The following is a 20,913-nucleotide window of genomic DNA, read 5'->3' as shown; positions in this document are numbered from 1 at the left end:
CAGCAGAGTTTCATGTTGATTCAAACATGGAGATAGTCTCCGTGAGCGTCGCCATGTTGGAAAAGTTAAGATCAAAGAGAGGTCAGTCTGAAACCTGTCAGTCAACCAAACCACGCCCCTAAGTATGCAAATTAACCTCATCATCCGTGAAATAAAATCAAATCATCTGCACAATAAAATCTGAACAAATCATGCAACCGTCATTAATGAGTTTAGCCGCTAGGTGGAGCTGTTGCTTCATTGTTGCTTCAGGAGCAGAAACCAGTCCCTGATCTTAGCTGGGGCGCTGATGGCCTGGCAGTCCCGCATGTCATTCCCCACTCTCTGTGCCAATGTCCTGCTCTTTCCACTGTCCTTTCACAATAAAGGCAAAAGCTCTGATGTTGAATATCACATCTTTCCTTTCTGTTTGTCTGAGCTTTAAACTCAGCAGAGTTCCGTTTTTTTATTTTTGGAATAAACAGCGAAGAAGAATCCAGGTATGTCCACCTCGTGAAGATGATGAATATCAGACACATGTTCACACTCAGATTTAAACCAACAGTGTGTCATCTCTTATCACAGACGTTAAAACTAAATGAACCCACAAGAATAAAAGCAACAATGAAATACTTTAAACGACAACATTACAAACACTAATAATTATGACAAGATTTGATTCCTTTCATAATAAGTGAGTGTGGTTTTATTTTGAAGGGTCGCTCCCTGAACACACTCGTGTTTGTTATATCAGCGTGTCGTGTCGTCCCCTACCCCCGCACATGTGACCCCTCCCCCCTGTGGAGGACACCGTGCTCGCTCAGCTGTCTGCTCATTTCTCTCGTGTCTTCTCTCGGAGCACGAGCACAGCCCGCAATGTCCCGCAGTCAGAGCCCCGCGTGCTCCCCGCAGCTCCTCGCGCTCCTCCTCCTCCTCGTGCGCGGTGAGGGACAGCAGAGCCCCGCAAGCAAACCGCTGCTCGTCTTCCTGATCGATGGATTCAGGTATGACTACATGGACGACCTGCACGCGCTGCCGGGATTCACAGAGCTCGTGACCAACGGTGTGAAGGTGGACTACATGACGCCGGACTTCCCCAGTTTATCCTACCCCAACTACTACACACTGATGACAGGTAATCGATCGATCAATCAATCAATCAATCAATCAATCAATCAATCAATCAATCAATCAATCAATCAATCAATGATCAACTACTACACACTGATGACAGGTAATCAATCGATCTATCAATCAATCAATGATCAACTACTACTCACTGATGACAGGTAATAACGTTTCTTTTCAAAAATGTTTTCACGATGATCAGAAGTTCACCTGCAATGTTTAAAACCATTCAAATAAATCTATTCCTGATATTGGGAGCCCTGAGGTTATTTTCTGTTGCCGTGGTTACAGAACAGGTGTCGATATAGCATATCATATCATGTCGTTTGATTTGCTCTAGAATCGTGTTGTTTAATATTCAGATTTTCTGATCAGCTGTGAAAATAAAGAAGAAGGGAAAGGAGACAAACAGCTACAAGAAGCTGCATCTTTTCTTTTGAAACGTCATAAACACTAAAAACTACAGAGCAGGGGCATGCACAGACTTTTTGAAGAGCAAGGGCGAAAAGAAAAAAAAGGGCACACAGCACGTTCTCCCCACTGAAGAGGGCACTTTAGGCATGTTTATATGTTATACATTATGTAGCCTTTAAACAGACTAACTGTAGTTAGGATCAGCATCCACGAGAACTGTGTAGATTCAACGTTGGACTGTGAAGAACACACAGAGACATGGACGTATGAAGGAAAAAATCCCTAGGGGGTCTGGGGGTAGATGCCATTTCCTGTATTCTAGTGCATTTTAACACCATATTAGCATATCAGATAATCCAAACTGGTTCTGTGAGATATAGGAGTTCTGGCTCAATAAAGATCAAAAAAGGACCCCACATGAAAGTCATTGCAACAGTAATGTTTCATAGTATTTCTTGGTCCTAATAGTTTTCTGGAGTTTAGTGTGTTTTCTTCAGCCAAGAGGGCTCTTTGATAAAAACACACAGGGAACAATACACATTTAAAATATTTATTTGACACCTCAAAAGAAACAAACTATGATGAAGCATGGACATAAGTGCTGCTCCATTGCTGCAGGTGGCAGGGACGAATCAAGTCTCAAGTCTTTGAGGTACTATACCTCAAAGACTTGAGACTTGATTCAAGACTTGATTCAAGCTTGCATGTCTTCATAGGAATCAATATTCTCCATCCAACGGCAGCAGTTTAGTGTGTTTTGTATGAAGGTAGATATGTTGCAAAATGTGTGAGCTTGTAGAATGTGATGTGAGAGCTTGTAGAATGAGATGTGAGCTTGTAGAATATGATGTGAGAGCTTGTAGAATGAGATGTGAGCTTGTAGAATGAGATGTGAGCTTGTAGAATGAGATGTGAGCTTGTAGAATGTGATGAGAGTTTGTAGAATGTGATGTGAGAGCTTGTAGAATGTGATGTGAGCTTGTAGAATGTGATGTGAGAGCTTGTAGAATATGATATGAGAGCTTGTAGAATGTGATGTGAGCGCTTGTAGAATGTGATGAGAGTTTGTAGAATGTGATGTGAGAGCTTGTAGAATGTGATGTGAGAACTTGTAGAATGTGATGAGAGCTTGTAGAATGTGATGTGAGAGCTTGTAGAATGTGATGAGAGCTTGTAGAATATGATGAGAGCTTGTAGAATGTGATGTGAGTGCTTGTAGAATGTGATGAGAGCTTGTAGAATGTGATGAGAGCTTGTAGAATGTGATGAGAGCTTGTAGAATGTGATGTGAGTGCTTGTAGAATGTGATGAGAGCTTGTAGAATGTGATGTGAGTGCTTGTAGAATGTGATGTGAGTGCTTGTAGAATGTGATGAGAGCTTGTAGAATGTGATGTGAGCTTGTAGAATGAGATGTGAGAGCTTGTAGAATGTGATGTGAGAGCTTGTAGAATGTGATGTGAGAGCTTGTAGAATGAGATGTTCAAAGAGAACGTCTCAGTGGTGACTAAGATGTCACACATGTGTCACATTCTACAAGCTCTCACATCACATTCTACAAGCTCACATCACATTCTACAAGCTCTCACATCACATTCTACAAGCTCTCACATCACATTCTACAAGCTCTCGCATCACATTCTACAAATTTGTTTTGCTACAGACGTCTCGCAAAATGTGTTGCAAAACTCAAGCAGCGCAGATTCACACAAGAAAAGTAGTTTGTGCAGTTGTAGCGGCAGATTCGAGAAGTTGTAACCACAGAGTTGTGGTTGTAAAGGATAATAGGCACCAGTAATAAAAAAAAAAATCTGAGTAAATTATGATTTTTACATACAAGTTCACTTTTTTTCCTTCAAGCTCTCATCACATTCTACAAGCTCTCACATCACATTCTACAAGCTCTCACATCACATTCTACAAACTCACATCACATTCTACAAGCTCTCGCATCACATTCTACAAGCTCTCACATTTTGCAACATATCTACCTTCATAGTTTTGCTACCAAAGAGGGCAATTAAGTGTTTTTTTCACCCAAGAGGGCAGTTTAGCACGTGTTTCTGCCTCCCAAGAGGGCAGTTGTATTTTGTCAACCAGGAGAGCACTTAAGCATGCCTTTTTGCCACCCAAGAGGGTACTTTAGCACGTGTTTTTTTTTCACCCAAGAGGGCAGTTTAGTGTGTTTTGCCAACCAGGTTGGCAGTTGTATTTTGCCAACCAGGAGGGCACTTTAGCATGTTTTAACCAGCCAAGGGGCCAGTTTAGTGTGTTTTGCCAACCAGGAGGGTACTTTAGCACGCGTTTTGGTTCCCAAGCGGGCACTTTTGCGTGCGTTTTTCAACGATTGCGCCACAAGGGCCCCCCTGTGCACACCACTGCTACAGAGTGAAGTTTACAGAGACAGAGAGAGAGTGTTTTTTTAAGTCAGGCCCCATGGCCACTGAGCGTTTTTTCCGGCAGTAAACTGCTGGCTGTGCGCTCGGGAGTGCTTGATGAAGTGTTGGTGCACTGAGAATAGTGAGTGCTGCACGTCCCTTCTGTCTCTATGACAACAGTCGCTGTGTGACTGTGCTTTTTACTCCATTTGTTTATTTGAGATCGTTTTTTTTCCCGATCAGACATGGAGCAAACAGGATGTGAGTACAGGGCACGATCGGTCAGAGACAAAAATACGGGGAATATCGTCCATCGTGAAAAGAGCACTGTTAACGTCAACAGCGCTTTTCTGAAAAGTTGAAAGATTTTCAACTTCGAAGCAGCCGCACATAAAAGACACTGGGTGCTGCGCTTTCTCTCAGGGCGGCCGCCTGCTGCTGCTAATGCTGGCACGCAGAAGAAGACGCTAGGTAGACACAGGCCCTTATCTTTGTACAGGGTTTGATTTGATGGCCTTGTTGATGAGGTGAATTAACCTTTATGATCTCATGAAGACATCAGGTCTTTATTGATGATCAGCAGTTACTGCAGGTGTGTCTGAACTCATTGATCCCAGAACTGCAAACTCACACTGATGGAGCTGCACTCTCACTCTGATGATGGAGCTGTACTCTCACACTGATGATGGAGCTGTACTCTCACACTGATGGAGATGGAGCTGCACTCTCACACTGATGATGGAGCTGTACTCTCACTCTGATGGAGCTGCACTCTCACTCTGATGGAGCTGCACCCTCATTCTGATGATGGAGCTGTACTCTCACTCTGATGATGGAGCTGCACTCTCACTCTGATGGAGCTGCACTCTCACTCTGATGGAGCTGTACTCTCACACTGATGATGGAGCTGCACTCTCACTCTGATGGAGCTGTACTCTCACTCTGATGGAGCTGCACTCTCACACTGATGATGGAGCTGTACTCTCACTCTGATGATGGAGCTGTACTCTCACTCTGATGATGGAGCTGCACTCTCACTCTGATGATGGAGCTGCTCTCTCACACTGATGGAGCTGTACTCTCACACTGATGATGGAGCTGCACTCTCACTCTGATGATGGAGCTGCACTCTCACTCTGATGGAGCTGTACTCTCACTCTGATGGAGCTGCACTCTCACACTGATGATGGAGCTGTACTCTCACTCTGATGATGGAGCTGCACTCTCACTCTGATGATGGAGCTGCTCTCTCACACTGATGGAGCTGCACTCTCACACTGATGGAGCTGCACTCTCACACTGATGGAGCTGCACTCTCACTCTGATGGAGCTGTACTCTCACACTGATGGAGCTGCACTCTCACACTGATGGAGCTGCACTCTCACTCTGATGGAGCTGCACTCTCACACTGACGGAGCTGCACTCTCACACTGATGGAGCTGCACTCTCACTCTGATGGAGCTGTACTCTCACACTGATGGAGCTGCACTCTCACTCTGATGATGGAGCTGCTCTCTCACTCTGATGGAGCTGCACTCTCACTCTGATGGAGCTGTACTCTCACACTGATGGAGCTGGACTCTCACTCTGATGGAGCTGTACTCTCACTCTGATGGAGCTGCACTCTCACACTGATGGAGCTGTACTCTCACTCTGATGGAGCTACACTCTCACTCTGATGGAGCTGTACTCTCACACTGATGGAGCTGTACTCTCACTCTGATAGAGCTGTACTCTCACTCTGATGGAGCTGTACTCTCACTCTGATAGAGCTGTACTCTCACTCTGATGGAGCTACACTCTCATTCTGATGGAGCTGTACTCTCACACTGATGGAGCTGTACTCTCACTCTGATAGAGCTGGACTCTCACTCTGATGGAGCTGTACTCTCACTCTGATGGAGCTGTACTCTCACTCTGATGGAGCTGTACTCTCACACTGACGGAGCTGCACTCTCACTCGTGTGTGCATGTGTGTGTGCAGCGTGTGTGTGTGTGTTCTCCCTCCAGTCAATATTTGAGCAGTGTGTTCTCAGGTCAGTTCAGAGAGTGCTGTTCCACTCGGAGTATGAGCTCTCTGGCAGACGATAAAATAACAATGCAATCAAGATTGTGACACTCACTCGCACCGCATGCTGTGAGGACCCGCTGTGAGAAATACTTCTAGTTAAAGTCAAACAACATCAATCCAGATTTGAAATCAAGACCGCCACTGATCAGCTATTTTTCCACGTCATTACTGTGCTGAAAAGAAAACGGCTCTTCCTAACCCAACAAATAACTCATTTATAGTTTGATTTCTATCCCCCGGTTACGGCCGGAACCTTCCCCATGTTACAGTGTAAGTGAGTGACACGCCCGCTGCACACAAGATGATTTTTCAGGGATATTTATGGCCTCTGTCTCGCCCTGCCTTGGTCATGGTCTTGACTCGGTCTGGATCCCTAAAAGTCTTGGGTATGTCTTGGTTAGTTTGGTCTTGACTACAACACTTCTACACAGCAACATAAATAGAAATCCCAGTCACCAGATACTGGTTCATTTTTTCTCTCATTTCCCCCAAAATTGCAGACAAACAGCTGAATGTGGTGTCCAACTTTTGCAAAGTTTCTGGACCAAAAACTTCCCGATGTGTAAAAAACAGTAAACGGCCGGAAAAAACGCTCAGTGGCCACGGGGCCTGACTTAAAAAAACACTGTAAACTTGTAGCAGTGGTGTGCACAGGGGGGCCCTGAAAAAAACAAAAGGACAACAGTGTTTTAACTGAGAAACTCTCTCTCTCTATCGCTCCTCTCTCTATCTCTGTCTCTCTCTCTCTCTTTCTCTCTCTGTCTCTCTCTCTCTCTGTCTCTCTCTCTCCTCTCTCTCTCTCTCAATTCAATTCAAATGAGCTTTATTAACATGACAGATCAACAATCTATGTTGCCAAAGCAGTACAGAAAACATTTTGAACAACAAGTGATTACAATATATACAGTAAACAAATACAACAAATATGAATAAAAGACATTAACAATAACATGAATTATTTTTACAGTGTATTTGTATGAAACATTAAGTGTATTTTGTCTCAGTTTGTGACAATCATGAACATATTTAGCAGCTCGTACTGCACACAGACTTTTCTCTCCACAGAGATAGAGCAGCTTCTGAGGATCAGGGAGATGGAGAAAGTCAGGATATTTATTATCAATGTCATTAAAGAGAGCCTCTCTTAAATCTTTATACATGTCACAGTGTAGGAGGAAGTGAGATTCTGATGGCAGAGTGAACACAGCCTGGCCTCTCTGGGTAACCAGTTCTGTCTGTGATGGCCTGTTTCTCTGGTCAGACTGTGTCCACTCAGTCTGTACATCGTCATGGTTTTCCTTAGTTTCACATTCCTCACTGTGCTCAGGTACTCTGCCAGCTTGTACTCTCTGTTTAGGCTCAAATAGAATTCTAATTTACTTTGTGATTTGGTACTTTTCTTCCAATATTTGATATAATTGTCTTTTTGTTTTGAGATAATTTGGTTGGGCCAGATTGTTTGGGGTGTGTCCTGAAGCCCTGGTGTTTGAGGGCGGAGCTTCAGGATCAGCTGGCAGAGGGGACTCTTATCTGGGTTCAACTCTTGGCACTGAAGGGCTTTGAACTGGTAGGAGTGGGGGTCACTGGATTGGAGGTGTTTATAGAATGTGATATTAATGATTAAAGGGTATTGGCTGAGTTCTGCCCTGCATGCATTACTGGCCGTGTGTCTGTGGACTCTCAGGATGTTTCTACACAGTTTTGCATTCAGGGCTTCCAGCGGGTGTTTTTCCCATTTGGGGAAGTCTTGGTTGGTTAATGGGCCCCCTACTTCACTACCATATAAAATGATTGGGTCTATTATTGAATTGAGAATTTTGAGCCAGGTCCTAATTGGAATGTCAATCTGAATTTTTCTTTTGATGGCATAAAAAGTCCTTCTTCCTCTCTCATTCAGCTCATTCTCTCTCTCTCTCTCTCTCTCTCTCTGTCTCTCTATCTCTATCTCGCTCTCTCTGTCTCTCTCTCTCGCTTTACAATAGGACTGAAGATCTGTCGTTTGTTTTTAAGTTTGTAAAAAACATGCTGTACAAAAAAGTATCAAAGTACTGAACATTTTGACAACCTTCAGTGTGTGCGTGTGTGTGTTCTCGGGAAGGCTTGTTGGAGTAGATGTGAGATAATAGATGTCCCAGTGTGTGTGTGTGTGTAAAATGTCTTACTTTATGACAGTAACAGCTCTATAATATGAAACATGGAGTTAAATGATAAACCTGCTCTCATTAAACTTGGAGTTTGACCAGAGAGAAACATTGTGACTGTAACAACAGCTTCAAAGTTCAGGGTCTAAAAGTGCACTGAATCTTTCACAGAGTTCAGTTTATTCTTTTTCTGCATTCTTCAACTTCTGTTTCATTATTTGTCTAATTTTTTAATATTTTTTTGTCAAAAGAAAGAATGTCTGAATATTTACTGGATCACAGTGAAGTGCAACAGCTCTAGCCTTTTTTTCTCGGGGGGGTATCGAGACCGCTCGCGCCCCCCCTCCCACACTAACCTCATAACTTGTAACTCTGCTACTTGCTAACAAAACGTCTCCTCCTTACTTTAACTCTCTGATCCAGGTCTACACTCCCTCCCGCCCACTACGCTCTGCCAATGAAAGGCATCTGATCCAACCTTCACAACAGGGTCCTAAGATGCTGACTAGACTCTTCTCCTCTGTCGCCCCCCGGTGGTGGAATGAACTTCCAAACTCCATTCGATCTGCAGAGTCCCTCTGCACCTTTAAGAAAAAGCTAAAGACCCAGATCTTTATGAACACCTACTAACTACTACTAATGTTGTGCTCTGCCTCTGGTCACTTCCTGTCAGCATCTGGGCTCTGCCTCTGGTCACTTCCTGTCAGCACCTGTGCTCTGCCTCTGGTCACTTCCTGTCAGCACCTGTGCTCTGCCTCTGGTCACTTCCTGTGAGCACCTGTGTGTCCGATCAGACTTAAAGCTGTTTGTTTGCACTTCCTGACGTTGTTTTCTCCTCTCTAGATCCTTGCGCGTGTTGTTCTTACTCTCTGATGTTTGTCACTTTCGTTCCAGATAGTTGGCTGCACAGCTAGCTAAGTTCCCTAACAAATGGGTTCTGCAGGTGCTCTGTCGAGATGTTCTGCCTTAAAAAAATGCTACCACAGTGTGAATCACAAGCAGATGTTCTTCATATCCTCCATCAAATAACCCTATCAGAAAAATAACTTCATATTAGTTCACATTATCAGAGTCTGGGGAGAAAGGTTTGGTCCTCTGTTATTGAAGACTTCAGGGGAAGGGGTGCAGATGGACTAGCAGTTAGGTCATGCCCCCTGTACGAAGGCTAAAGCCCTCCGTGCAGTCAGTCCAGCTTTTAGATCTGACCTGCGCTCCTTTCCCCGCTCTGTGTGTGTGTGTGTGTGTGTGTGTGTGTGTGTGTGTGTGTGTGTGTGTGTGTGTGTGTGTGTGTGTGTGTGTGTGTGTGTGTGTGTGTGTGTGTGTGTGTGTGTGTGTGTGTGTGTGTGTGTGTGTGTGTGTGTGTGTGTGTGTGTGTGTGTGTGTGTGTGTGTGTGTGTGTGTGTGTGTGTGTGTGTGTGTGTGTGTGTGTGTGTGTGTGTGTGTGTTTACAGCTGGTTCTTTGTTCCCTCTCGTTCTGTGAACTCATGAGGAAGAACATCAACAGATCTCTGAGTCAGCGTGCAGCAAAGGATGCTGGGAGTTCAGCTGGAAGTCAGCCTACCTCACACATTAACATTCACCTCAGTAACCGCGGTAACCAGGGCTATTCCAGAATAACCCAACACCGTTAAAGGGACTGGATAGGATTCAGTTTTGAAATCAGTTTGTTGAAAAAAAAAAAAATAGGGATGACGTTATCACATTGGATCAAAGCTCCAGTTTGTGTTTAAACTTCTGAAAACTTTTATCCTCCTGATCTCAGCAGAGGGCTGATCAGACTGGAGTATAGAGAGGCAATCTGAGAAAACTGTTAAATAAATTTAAAAACAACATTTTTACAACATAGTTGATATTTAATTAAAATTTTTATGCATATTTATAGGCTTCTCCATGTTCCTCTAACTCTAATATGTGTCTCTAGTCTGTCTACAAATCCCCCAATGATGAGAAAAGTCCATCCTCTCCGTCTTCTGCCTGCTCCACTTTTCAGAAAATGTGTGCTCAAACAGGCTGTTTGGAGACTTTCCCTTCATGACATCACAAAGGGCAGTAGCCCCTCCCCCAGGTGGGTGACACTCCCACAGCTAGGTGTTTGTTCTGCCCTCTGAGTCTGCCTTCTCACCGTAAACAATAGGACATGGAGCGAGAAAGACAGAGACACCCGAGCCCTTCCAGAGAGGGGGCGTGGTCAGACACAGCTCATTTACATATTTAAAGGTACAGACACAGAAACAGCCTGTTCTGAACAGGGCTGAAATAGAGGGGTTTATAGACATGATCAAATACAGGATCAGAGTGGATTTAGAACAAGAAACTTCACACACATGTTTTGAGGAGCTCTGAGTCTTATTTAAACTGAAGAAGAGGAGGAGGATATGTGACCTTGAATTATTAGACCAACACGTTTTGGCTAGTGAGCTCGGCCTCCTCTTTATCTCCAGAATGAAATACACCTCTGTTATCTCAAATGTTCTGAAAGCACTCACACCACTCTGATATCAGCATGCTGAAAGAATGTAGCTTTTATCTGATTAACACAACTTCTTACAGACATGTTGCAACATTTACAAACATCACACTCTGCTAGCACTGCTCTGTTCATCATCACATAACCGTTGACCTGATTTTATTTTTTTAATTCAAACAGTTGTACACTCTGAACGTGCAGATTTTAAACTTCAAACTTTTTCCTTATTTATGTTATTTTCTCTTTTCCTGCTGCTCAGTCCTCAGAGTCACTGTCCTCTTTCACTGAAAACTAAAACAACAGCAGCTCGTCTCATGATGTGCTGATGTGTGTGTTTTCATGGAGCTCATTCTCCTGCTGAAACAATCACACACACACAAACACACACACACACACACACTCGGCCCGCCTCTCTGTGTCTGCTGAAAGCTGTCGTCCTCTAGCTGTATGAGCTGCTGTGATAAAAACTTTATGTAAATTAAACTCAGATACATCTGTAAACCTAGAGATTCCTCAGGTCGCAGAGTTGGTTTTCATCAGAGGCGGGGAGGGAGTAGCAGAGAATCACTGGACGTCATCTTTTGTTATTGTTTTGAGTGAGAGCCCCCTGGTGGAGGGATTTACGTACTGCAATCATTTACTGTAAATAGTCAGAGTAAAACACCTGAGAGTCACTGATCTCTTCTCACACACACGCATACATTAGTTTTGTAGTTTTTTTTCACGTTTCAGTGAAATCCTGAAAAAAAAACGTCAGTCTGTGTTGACGTGCTGGAAGAAGTGACTGTGATGTTTTTCTTCTCCTCAGGTCGTCACTGTGACGTGCATCAGATGACAGGAAACTACATGTACGACGACGTCTCTAAAAAGGAGTTTCTGATCGGGACCAACGCCGACAGTCGACTTCCTCTGTGGTGGGACGGGTCGGAGCCGCTGTGGGTCACTCTGCAGAAACTGGGCAGGAAGGCGTTCATGTACTACTGGCCCGGTGAGCACACAGGCTGTTTAACACACACACTGTTTAACACACAGGCTGTTTAACACACAGGCTGTTTAACACACAGGCTGTTTAACACACAGGCTGTTTAACACACACACAGACACCAACCGATGAGAAGTGGTGGAAGAAGTAAGAGCTATAATGACGTATTTTGACTTGACGTTAGAGCTATGTGTACTTCAATAGAATCACAATATGAAGTTGAGAGTGGAGAAGAACAGACTCATGTTTACAGTCTGAGGTCGTGCGCTGGTCGTAGGATTTGGACGTATCCACCCCCTCCTGATGGCTCGTTGTGAATTATCCTCCCTGCTGCATTCTCACATCAGCTCACTCCAACTTGACATTTACAAACATGAGTCAGTGGCAGGAAAACATTTGGATGAAGAGGAAGTGAAAAAATGCATTTCATCTGAAGTGTGAAATCACCAACACACACACACACAAACTTTCCCCCTCAAGTGGAGAAGGATGAGTGTGTGGGTGGACTTTTTACAAACTGCAAAAACAACATCACTTTTTCTGCACTCCAAATGTTCCTGTACCCTCTCTCTCTCTCTCTCTCTCTCTCTCTCTCTCTCTCTCTCTCTCTCTCTCTCTCTCTCTCTCTTCTTTACTGTGAACCTAGCAGAGAGAATCACTCCCATGATTCTCCGCCAGCCTCAATGTCATCTTTTGTAATTGTTTTGATTGAGGAGCTGCTTGGTGGTGGAATTTACATAGTGTGTGTGTGTTCAGGCTGTGAGGTGGAGATTCTAGGAGTTCGTCCATCGTTCTGTGAGGAGTACGTCTACAACCCGTCAGAGAAGAACCTCACAGACTCCATCAAGAACGCTCTCAGCGTCCTCAGGTAACAAAATACAGGTGTTACACACGTGTCACGCAGGACTGTGCCAGAGCCTTTGTTTCAGTCGGCGAGCGATGATGACGTTTCTGTGGATAAACGGAGACCCAACTTTTCCATTTCCTGAGTCAGGTTTATAAACAAACTCCATTTCCCAGAAAGCCCTGCCTGCTCCTCTGATGGTCCTGTTTCACGAGCTGGAAAGGTGTTAATGAGACTTCAGTGTGTTCATGAGCTTCATGCTGTAATGTGTAAATATTATGGACGCCATTCATAGCCACCATTAAACTGTGGAGCTGCTGCAGGCTTCTCTACACAATGATGCATGTTTACATCACCTGACAAACTGGGAGAGAAACAGAGATATGAAGATAAACCAGAAAAGTCCTGACCAGAACGTCACCTTAGTGATGTTTACAGATACCTAGAAGAGAATCCGTCTCCTTACACCGCCGCCACGATGAAAGTCAGACGTGCAGACAGCTTTATGTTTTTTTGATAATGCTGCAGTTTGAAAAGTGAAGGGCGAGAAACTCATCATCAAAGGATGGGGCGTGCTAATCAGCTAACGTTAGCTAGTTAACTCTGTTCTTCTTCTCTCTAGTCCTTGACTAAATCCGATAGCGGTAGCCATGTCAGATGCTTAATAGTGGGACAACATAGCAGCACAACACAGCGTAGCTGTCCAATCAATTCCAACAAAGAACAAGAACGTGACAGTAAAAAAAGGGCAGACGTCCAGGTGAAGGTCGTCCATGGGGCGGAGCTACGCGCTGACATTAGTCACAATAAAACCTTGAAATCAAAGCCCACGGGTTATTTAAACACAGTGTGTTAAGTGTTTATCCTTTATTACCGCTGTCGCACAGGAAAGTGACGATTCTTTCGACCAATAAACAGACTGCAGTTTGTCTAGCTCCACCCTCATTGGTACGCTTGGCGCCCCAACAAAAAGGAAGCAAAACGATACAGTGATTTTGGTGCCATTCGCAACTTTTGACAGTGAAAACACCAATAAATGCGTATCGTACTGAACCGAACTGAACCGGTCCGCTTCCTGGAAACGAGGCTTTAGAGCCTATGTGTGTAAATGATAATTCTGAGTAACCACAGAATGGACAGGAGAGGACCATCGGTCCTACAGAGAAGCCTGTGGATGTTTAAAGACAACAGGTTTTGTAGTTGTTTGTGTATTTTCTGTCCTGTAGGTCTGGCGAGGTGTCCATGGCGGCCATATATTATGAGAAAATCGATGTTGAGGGTCATCACTTTGGTCCGGACTCCCAGCAGGTCAAAACAGCTGTCAAACAGCTGGACGTCGCCATGGAAACGCTCAACAGAGAGATCAGAGTCAGTGACATCATCATTACTGCTATAAACTGTTTTCATGTATCCTTACTGTCATCATTACTGTCAACACACACACACACACACACACACACCATGTACCTTCAAGGTGTGTTTCTTGATGGTGTAGGTCACTGAAGGTGTGTTTCTTGATGGTGTAGGTCACTGAAGGTGTGTTTCTTGATGGTGTAGGTCACTGAAGGTGTGTTTTTTGATGGTGTAGGTCACTGAAGGTGTTTTTTTTAATGGTGTAGGTCACTGAAGGTGTTTTTTTTGATGGTGTAGGTCACTGAAGGTGTTTTTTTTGATGGTGTAGGTCACTGAAGGTGTGTTTCTTGATGGTGTAGGTCACTGAAGGTGTTTTTTTGATGGTGTAGGTCACTGAAGGTGTGTTTCTTGATGGTGTAGGTCACTGAAGGTGTGTTTCTTGATAGTGTAGGTCACTGAAGGTGTGTTTCTTGATGGTGTAGGTCACTGAAGGTGTGTTTCTTGATGGTGTAGGTCACTGAAGGTGTGTTTCTTGATGGTGTAGGTCACTGAAGGTGTTTTTTTTGATGGTGTAGGTCACTGAAGGTGTTTTTTTTTTGATGGTGTAGGTCACTGACTGTGTGTTTTTTGCAGGACAGAAAGATGGAGCAGCAGCTGAACGTGGTGCTGTTTTCCGATCACGGCATGATGAAGCTGCAATGGATGGAGAAAGTCATCGAGCTGGACAAACACATCAACATGTCGCACATCAGAAAGATGTTAGACAGAGGACCTGTGGTCAGCCTGTGGCCTGAAGAGAGCAGATACCAACAGGTAAGACAACACCACCTGAGTTTCCTGCCTACAAAGAAGTCTGAAGAGTATAGATCAGTACAATGAGACTCTATAAAGACAGAATAAAGAGTATAGATCAGTACAATGAGACTCTATAAAGACAGAATAAAGAGTATAGATCAGTACAATGAGACTCTATAAAGACAGAATAAAGAGTATAGATCAGTACAATGAGACTCTATAAAGACAGAATAAAGAGTATAGATCAGTACAATGAGACTCTATAAAGACAGAATAAAGAGTATAGATCAGTACAGTGAGACTCTATAAAGACAGAATAAAGAGTATAGATCAGTACAGTGAGACTCTATAAAGACAGAATAAAGAGTATAGATCAGTACAGTGAGACTCTATAAAGACAGAATAAAGAGTATAGATCAGCTTTTCTTTCTTTCCAACATAAAGATCTGGTTCAGTGTTACGTAATTGACTCCAGATTCAATTAAATTTCTGGTCATGGAAGATTTGAGGAATAATCAAACGAAGGCATTATGTCAGCACAGACGTGAAGACGAGACGAGTCACACATTACATCTCATCTGAAAGAGTGAGAAAATAAGAGGCACATAAGAGGTGTGTGTGTGTGTGTGTGTGTGTGTGTGTGTGTGTGTGTGTGTGTGTGTGTGTGTGTGTGTGTGTGTGTGTGTGTGTGTGTGTGTGTGTGTGTGTGTGTGTGTGTGTGTGTGTGTGTGTGTGTGTGTGTGTGTGTGTGTGTGTGTGTGTGTGTGTGTGTGTGTGTGTGTGTGTGTGTGTGTGTGTGTGTGTGTGTGTGTGTGTGTGTGTGTGTGTGTGTGTGTGTGTGTGTGTGTGTGTGTGTGTGTGTGTGTGTGTGTAGGTGTACTCCGCTCTGTCTCAGGTGTCTCACATGCAAGTGTACAGCAGACAGGAGATCCCGGAGCGTTTCCACTTTAAAGGGGGGAGGTTTGTGGCCCCCCTGACGCTGGTGGCCGAGCCCGGCTGGTTTATCACCGAGGTAATGTTTCACTACATCAACACGTTCACCCGGACACAGTGTTCCTCTGCCCACCTGCTAATTTCTCACTCCGAGAGCACAGACACACACATACTCATATAAACACACACACACAGCAATAAGAATATTGTGTAAATGCTCAAAGTGTTTCTGTGAGGCAGCACACAAAGATTTCAAAACAGTTTAGATAAAACCTGGAGGTGAACAACAATCGCTCTAAAAACATAGAACAAGTAACTATAAAGAAAAGTGAGCAGGTTGTTATCGTGGATTAAACCCAGACAGGGTGAGCAGGACCCACACAGAAGGTAAGAACCCCAACCCCGACAAGAAGTGGAGTCCTGCTCTACCTGCAGGACCTTGAGGTGAAGTGGAGTCCTGCATGCACTCCTGCAAATATCTAGATCATTTGAGGAGGACTGCCCCTGAAATCCTCCTAACCTTGTTTTTCATATATGCAGCTGTGATGGATCTGAAACCTGCAGAGAACATGTTTGTTACTCTTCCTTTTTGTATTTTACAGTGACATCACCTGATGTATTTCAGAACGCCTTCACCACACTTCACCTGACCCTCTGAGCTCTTCAGGCTCTCGCTCATCATAATCTGTATCCATACATGCATTAACCCTTTCTGCATTGTGCTGTTTCTCTGCAGAACAGGACGACCCTCCCGTACTGGAGAAACGGATCAGGACAGGCCTCAGCATGGCAGAATGGCTGGCACGGATATGACAACGAGTTCATCGACATGAGAGGCTTCTTCCTGGCTAAAGGACCCGGTAACGAGAAGTCATGTTTATATTCTACACTCTGAGGATTTAAAACACCCGTCGTCTGTCAAAAAACCCACAAAAATGTTCTGCAGGTTAGAAATGAAACCGTTACTGATTTATGAACATGTGTGTTTCCTGACAGACTTCAAGAGTGGCGTGCGTGCGGCTCCGATCCGAGCCGTGGACGTCTATAACCTGATGTGCAGGACTCTTGGGGTGGACCCTCTGCCTAACAACGGGTCCTGGTCTCGGGTGGAGTACCTGCTGAGGAGCTCTGTGGGTCTGAGTCGCCCCCTCTCCCTGTGGAGCTGCTGTATGGGGGTGTTTGGAGTCCTGCTGGCTGTGAGGGAGTTCTTCTAACAGGGTTCAGCACATGGACCTGAGACCATCCAGTGAGACCTGGAGGAGGATCCAGCAGTCTTAAAGACCTACGACCTGAAGCCTTGAAGGGCCTGGACAGTTTTCCAGGACCTTACCCTAATTTAGTAAAAAAAACGGGGCAAAGATGATCCAGAGAAGAGACTGAACTGTGACCCTGTTGAAGCTCTGACTCATGTGTGATGTGCTTCAAAGGAAACTTTAAAGGTGTAATGTTCGACGTTTAAACATTAATATGACAGATAAACAATCAATCCAACCACAATCCTGAAAGCTAAAATGAGTCCACACATCAGCCTTGTACGCTGCGGGAACCGGCCATTCCTGCTGGGATTCAACCATCCTTTGGTCTAAGCTAGCGTAGAGTCCTCGATAGATCTCTTCGTCTACTTAGAGGAGTGAAAGGATGGGGAAAGTCAAAGGCTGGATGAAGCAGCCGACTAGCAGTCAGAGGCTTAAATAAAGATAAAGATAAAGATAAACTTTATTGATCCCCCGTGGGGGAAATACAACACCAAAGCACTGTCACCAATGAATGTAAACTAAAAATATTAAAGAGGACATATTATCCCCCTTCTCCACCTTTTCAAACAGTCCCCTGTGGTCTAAATGAAACATCTGTGCTGTGCTTTGGTCAAAATATAACATGAATCAAGCACCAGAGGAGGTTTGTGACCCTGTATAAACCAGCTCTCTCAGAACGCTCTGTTTTGGTGTGTGTGTCTCTTTAAATGCAATGACCCGCCCCCCCGACTTTTCCCCGTAGACATCAATCCTCTGTAGTGAGAATAAAAATGGCGGATCTGCGCTAAAGTTTTGTTCTAGACTGGGGGTGGAGTCCATGGGTTGAGATACCAGGGGAGGGGAGGGGATTTTATTACCAGAATCCCACTGTGACATCACAAGGAGAGTACATTTAAAACAGAGTATTTTTCTCTGTGTTGTTAGACTTATGCAGACCACAAACAAAGGACTGGATGGGTTTATTTCACATTTTGTGGGTCAGTAGACACTCAGGTTACCCAGATGTATGTTCAGAAACACTGTAGGAGTGGATTTTTCATAATATGTCCCCTTTAAAATATTGATGCAGCCCTTTAAAGAATCGGCACAGTTTCACTGAGATTTCAGTGCATCGATGTTTTCTTACACCACTACTCCGCAGCGTCTCCCTGTAGTCACAGTGAATATAATAATCGACTGTGCGTTGACTTTGAGTGACTCCCTGACAACACCCTCATCCTCGTCATGGTAACAAAAGTCTCATATTACACCTTTAAATGTTAAAAACTACTCACACTGTACGAGAATTTTCATGACGTCTTCATCTTTAGTTTCTCGTTTAATGTGTTTTTATTGTGCATCAAAAAAAGAAAGTTAGCGAAATATCAATCAGTGATCAAACAGCTGACATGGAAAATATAAATACACTAAAACGAACGGCTTCTTTTTTTACCTAACTCTTTATTTTCACACTGATCTCTGTATGTGTCAGTTTAAATATACCCTTCTTCTTCTCCTCCTGCCCTCTTCTGCTTCCTGCAACAACTGTAACAGATTTTAAATGTGAAAAGGTGTAAGACATGACAAACATGTTGGAGAAACATGTATCTATCTTTATGCTTTGAATATTTGTGATTTCCTTTCACTGTTTTATTGTAGATTAAAATTCAGATCTTTATTTTCGATGTGTCAGATGAGACTCATGTTTTAAAAAGTGATGAATAAATGTTGAAAATGTGCTTTTGATTTATAGGACAGATTGTGAGTCTGGGTTTTTATTCCTCACACACACACATAAAGTGAGGACTGTGGACGGCGACAGTCCAGAGTCCGAGGTTAAGAGCCGTTTACATCCTTAAAGAAGAATATTCATACATTAATTTGACTCTTCATACACAGGAAGTCCTAAAGTTAAAGATGATTCAATGAAGATGAGTGTTTGGAAAGTTGTGTATTAAATACTACAGACAACAGCTCCCTCTAGTGGTGACAGGCATGTATGACAGTTCAGCTCTGAGCAGGCACTTTAGATTAAACTCTTTTATTTCATGCTATTTTTATTATCAGTTCATGCATCAATCCTAAATACTGGAGGTAATTATTGTTCACGTTTAGTTTTATTTCTCAGCAGATGCAAAGTGACGTTAAATTTAGTTACTTTTTTAAAGGCTCGTTATCATGCAACTCACAAACTAAAGATCTTTTAATGTTTTATTCATCTTTAACTTTATTTGTTTATACTTTTTATATTAAGCTATTTTTAAGCTATACTTTTAAATGCATTTTTATATTTGTAAGGTACCATGTTTTCTCATTATTTTATTTTATTTTAGTTATGTGGTTTTAATATTTCTGTGTCTGACTCACAGGAACAAACAGCAGGTGTGTTCAGGTATGAAGTCACAGACCTCAGATTAAACGTCTCGATGTGTTTCTTAAATAAAAGATGATCGACATCAATCAATCAATCAATCAATATTTGTAATTCATAACAAGTGTTATCTGGAGACGCTTTACTAAAGAGCATATGTGATAATCTGCAGGAAGGATTTCTCCTTTGTATTCCTCTCCTTCCTGTTGTCTTCACTTCCTCTCTGCTGAGGTGGAGGTCAGAGCAGGCCGTGCATGAATGAGGATGACACAGTCTGATGGTGGAGGCTGGGCATCAGGGACGTCAGGTGGTGGTAGAGCCAAATCACCTCGCTGAAGTTAGAGGAGCTAATAAAACATGAGAAGAAGTTTTACAAATCTTTCAAAATAAATCAGACAGTTTCTTCTGATTTTTATGAATCATATTTTTTTAAGCAAGTAGGCTAATCTATGGAGTTAGATCAGTCTCAATATTCATGAATGCACACAGAAGGATTCACAAATATATTTTGCGATTTTTATATAAATGACTCTATCCACAAATCCACAAAAATTCTAATGCACACACAAATATTTATCATTCTATATAAATGTATAAAAAAATCCACAAATATATAATATATATTTAAAAAACACATTTTTATCTTGTTACATTTATATGCAAAGTGTTCAGTCTGCATTTACAAACTGTTTGTCTTTTTTTAACCTCACTGCATTCGTGTGTGGGATTTTTGAGACTCCCCTGCCGTGTTTAGATTCACAAATGCATTTTTTTCAGCAGGGAAATGTCTGTAGCCAATCAGATGTTTCCTTCCTATTCAGCCAATCACAGTAGCGTAGATTCAAGGGTATTAATGTGATCACTTTAGCGTTACAACTTCTCAATGAAAAGATGACTGACATGAGAAGAAGTTTTATAAAACTGTCAAAATAAATCCAAACTGTTTACATTTAATAAGAAAATTTAAATCTCAATGTTTCTTTAAAGGTGACATATTGTCCTCCTCTTCAACCAGTTTAAAGAGGTCATATTATGCCCTTTTTGGGGTTGGTATATTTAATCTATGTACCTACTAAAGTATGTTCACAATAGGTAAAGTTATAAAAAAGTGTCTGTTTTCATGTACTGCCGCTCCATGCACCGGCTCTCTTCTGACTCTCTCTCTAAGGCTCTGAAGTGCCCACGTTCAGAGTCCCCACGTGTGCCAAGTCCTATCTGATTGGTCGGCCTGTCAGCTCTGCCGTAATTGGTCAGTCGCTCAGCACGGTTCTCGGAAAAGTCACGCCCCTTTTACCATATTGGGAATGCAGCCACTTTGGCTCCGAGGAGAGCATAAACATTAGCACCTTAGCACTACTGTGCTACCGCAGGCTACGGCATATCGTGGGCGTGCTACAGAAGTTAATGGGCGTGCAACATGAGCTGCTGGGCTTGCCACAACGAGCCAATGGGCTTAGATCAGTGATATCACACTGACGTCACACTGACACATTTTTTTTGATGGGGGCTAGAACTGAGCGTTACATGCAGCTAATGCTACAGCTAACAGGTGGACGTAGGAGAAGCCGCGTTTCCGCGGACTATGAATTTTTGCACATAGATGTGCCTAAACATGCACAGGACACTTGGAAAACACACTAAAGAGCATATAAAACCAGAAAAAGCATAATATGACCCCTTTAAATAAGTGTCAGAGCTCCTCAAAACATGTGTGTTCTTGTTCTAAATCCACTCTGATCCTGTATTTGATCATGTCTATAAACCCCTCTATTTCAGCCCTGCTCAGAACAGGCTGTTTCTGTGTCTGTACCTTTAAATATGTA

General features: G+C 43.2%; 1 protein-coding gene across 1 annotated transcript; it reads left to right on the top strand.

Moving 5' to 3' along the window:
- Positions 1 to 776: 776 nt before the first annotated feature.
- On the top strand, positions 777 to 17,176 carry enpp6 (ectonucleotide pyrophosphatase/phosphodiesterase 6). Its single transcript, XM_061049094.1, has 8 exons — positions 777 to 1,114; positions 11,386 to 11,565; positions 12,316 to 12,427; positions 13,630 to 13,771; positions 14,390 to 14,569; positions 15,426 to 15,563; positions 16,221 to 16,344; positions 16,481 to 17,176. Exons 1-8 carry the CDS (start codon positions 856 to 858, stop codon positions 16,696 to 16,698), a joined length of 1,353 nt encoding a protein of 450 aa, XP_060905077.1. The 5' UTR covers positions 777 to 855; the 3' UTR covers positions 16,699 to 17,176.
- The last annotated feature ends 3,737 nt before the right edge of the window (positions 17,177 to 20,913 follow it).

The sequence above is a fragment of the Labrus mixtus genome, chromosome 10 (genome assembly GCF_963584025.1).
Source record: "Labrus mixtus chromosome 10, fLabMix1.1, whole genome shotgun sequence".
Lineage (NCBI taxonomy): Eukaryota > Metazoa > Chordata > Actinopteri > Labriformes > Labridae > Labrus > Labrus mixtus.
This window is presented reverse-complemented; position numbering and strand designations above follow the sequence as displayed.

What these genes read in the sequence shown, in the direction of transcription:
- enpp6 (XM_061049094.1), top strand. Translation starts at nt 856, where the DNA reads ATGTCCCGCAGTCAGAGCCCCGCGTGCTCCCCGCAGCTCCTCGCGCTC. An exon ending in AACGCTCTCAGCGTCCTCAG is followed by an intron (nt 12,428 to 13,629) that starts GTAACAAAATAC and finishes TCTGTCCTGTAG; the next exon opens with GTCTGGCGAGGTGTCCATGG. An exon ending in CGCTCAACAGAGAGATCAGA is followed by an intron (nt 13,772 to 14,389) that starts GTCAGTGACATC and finishes TGTTTTTTGCAG; the next exon opens with GACAGAAAGATGGAGCAGCA.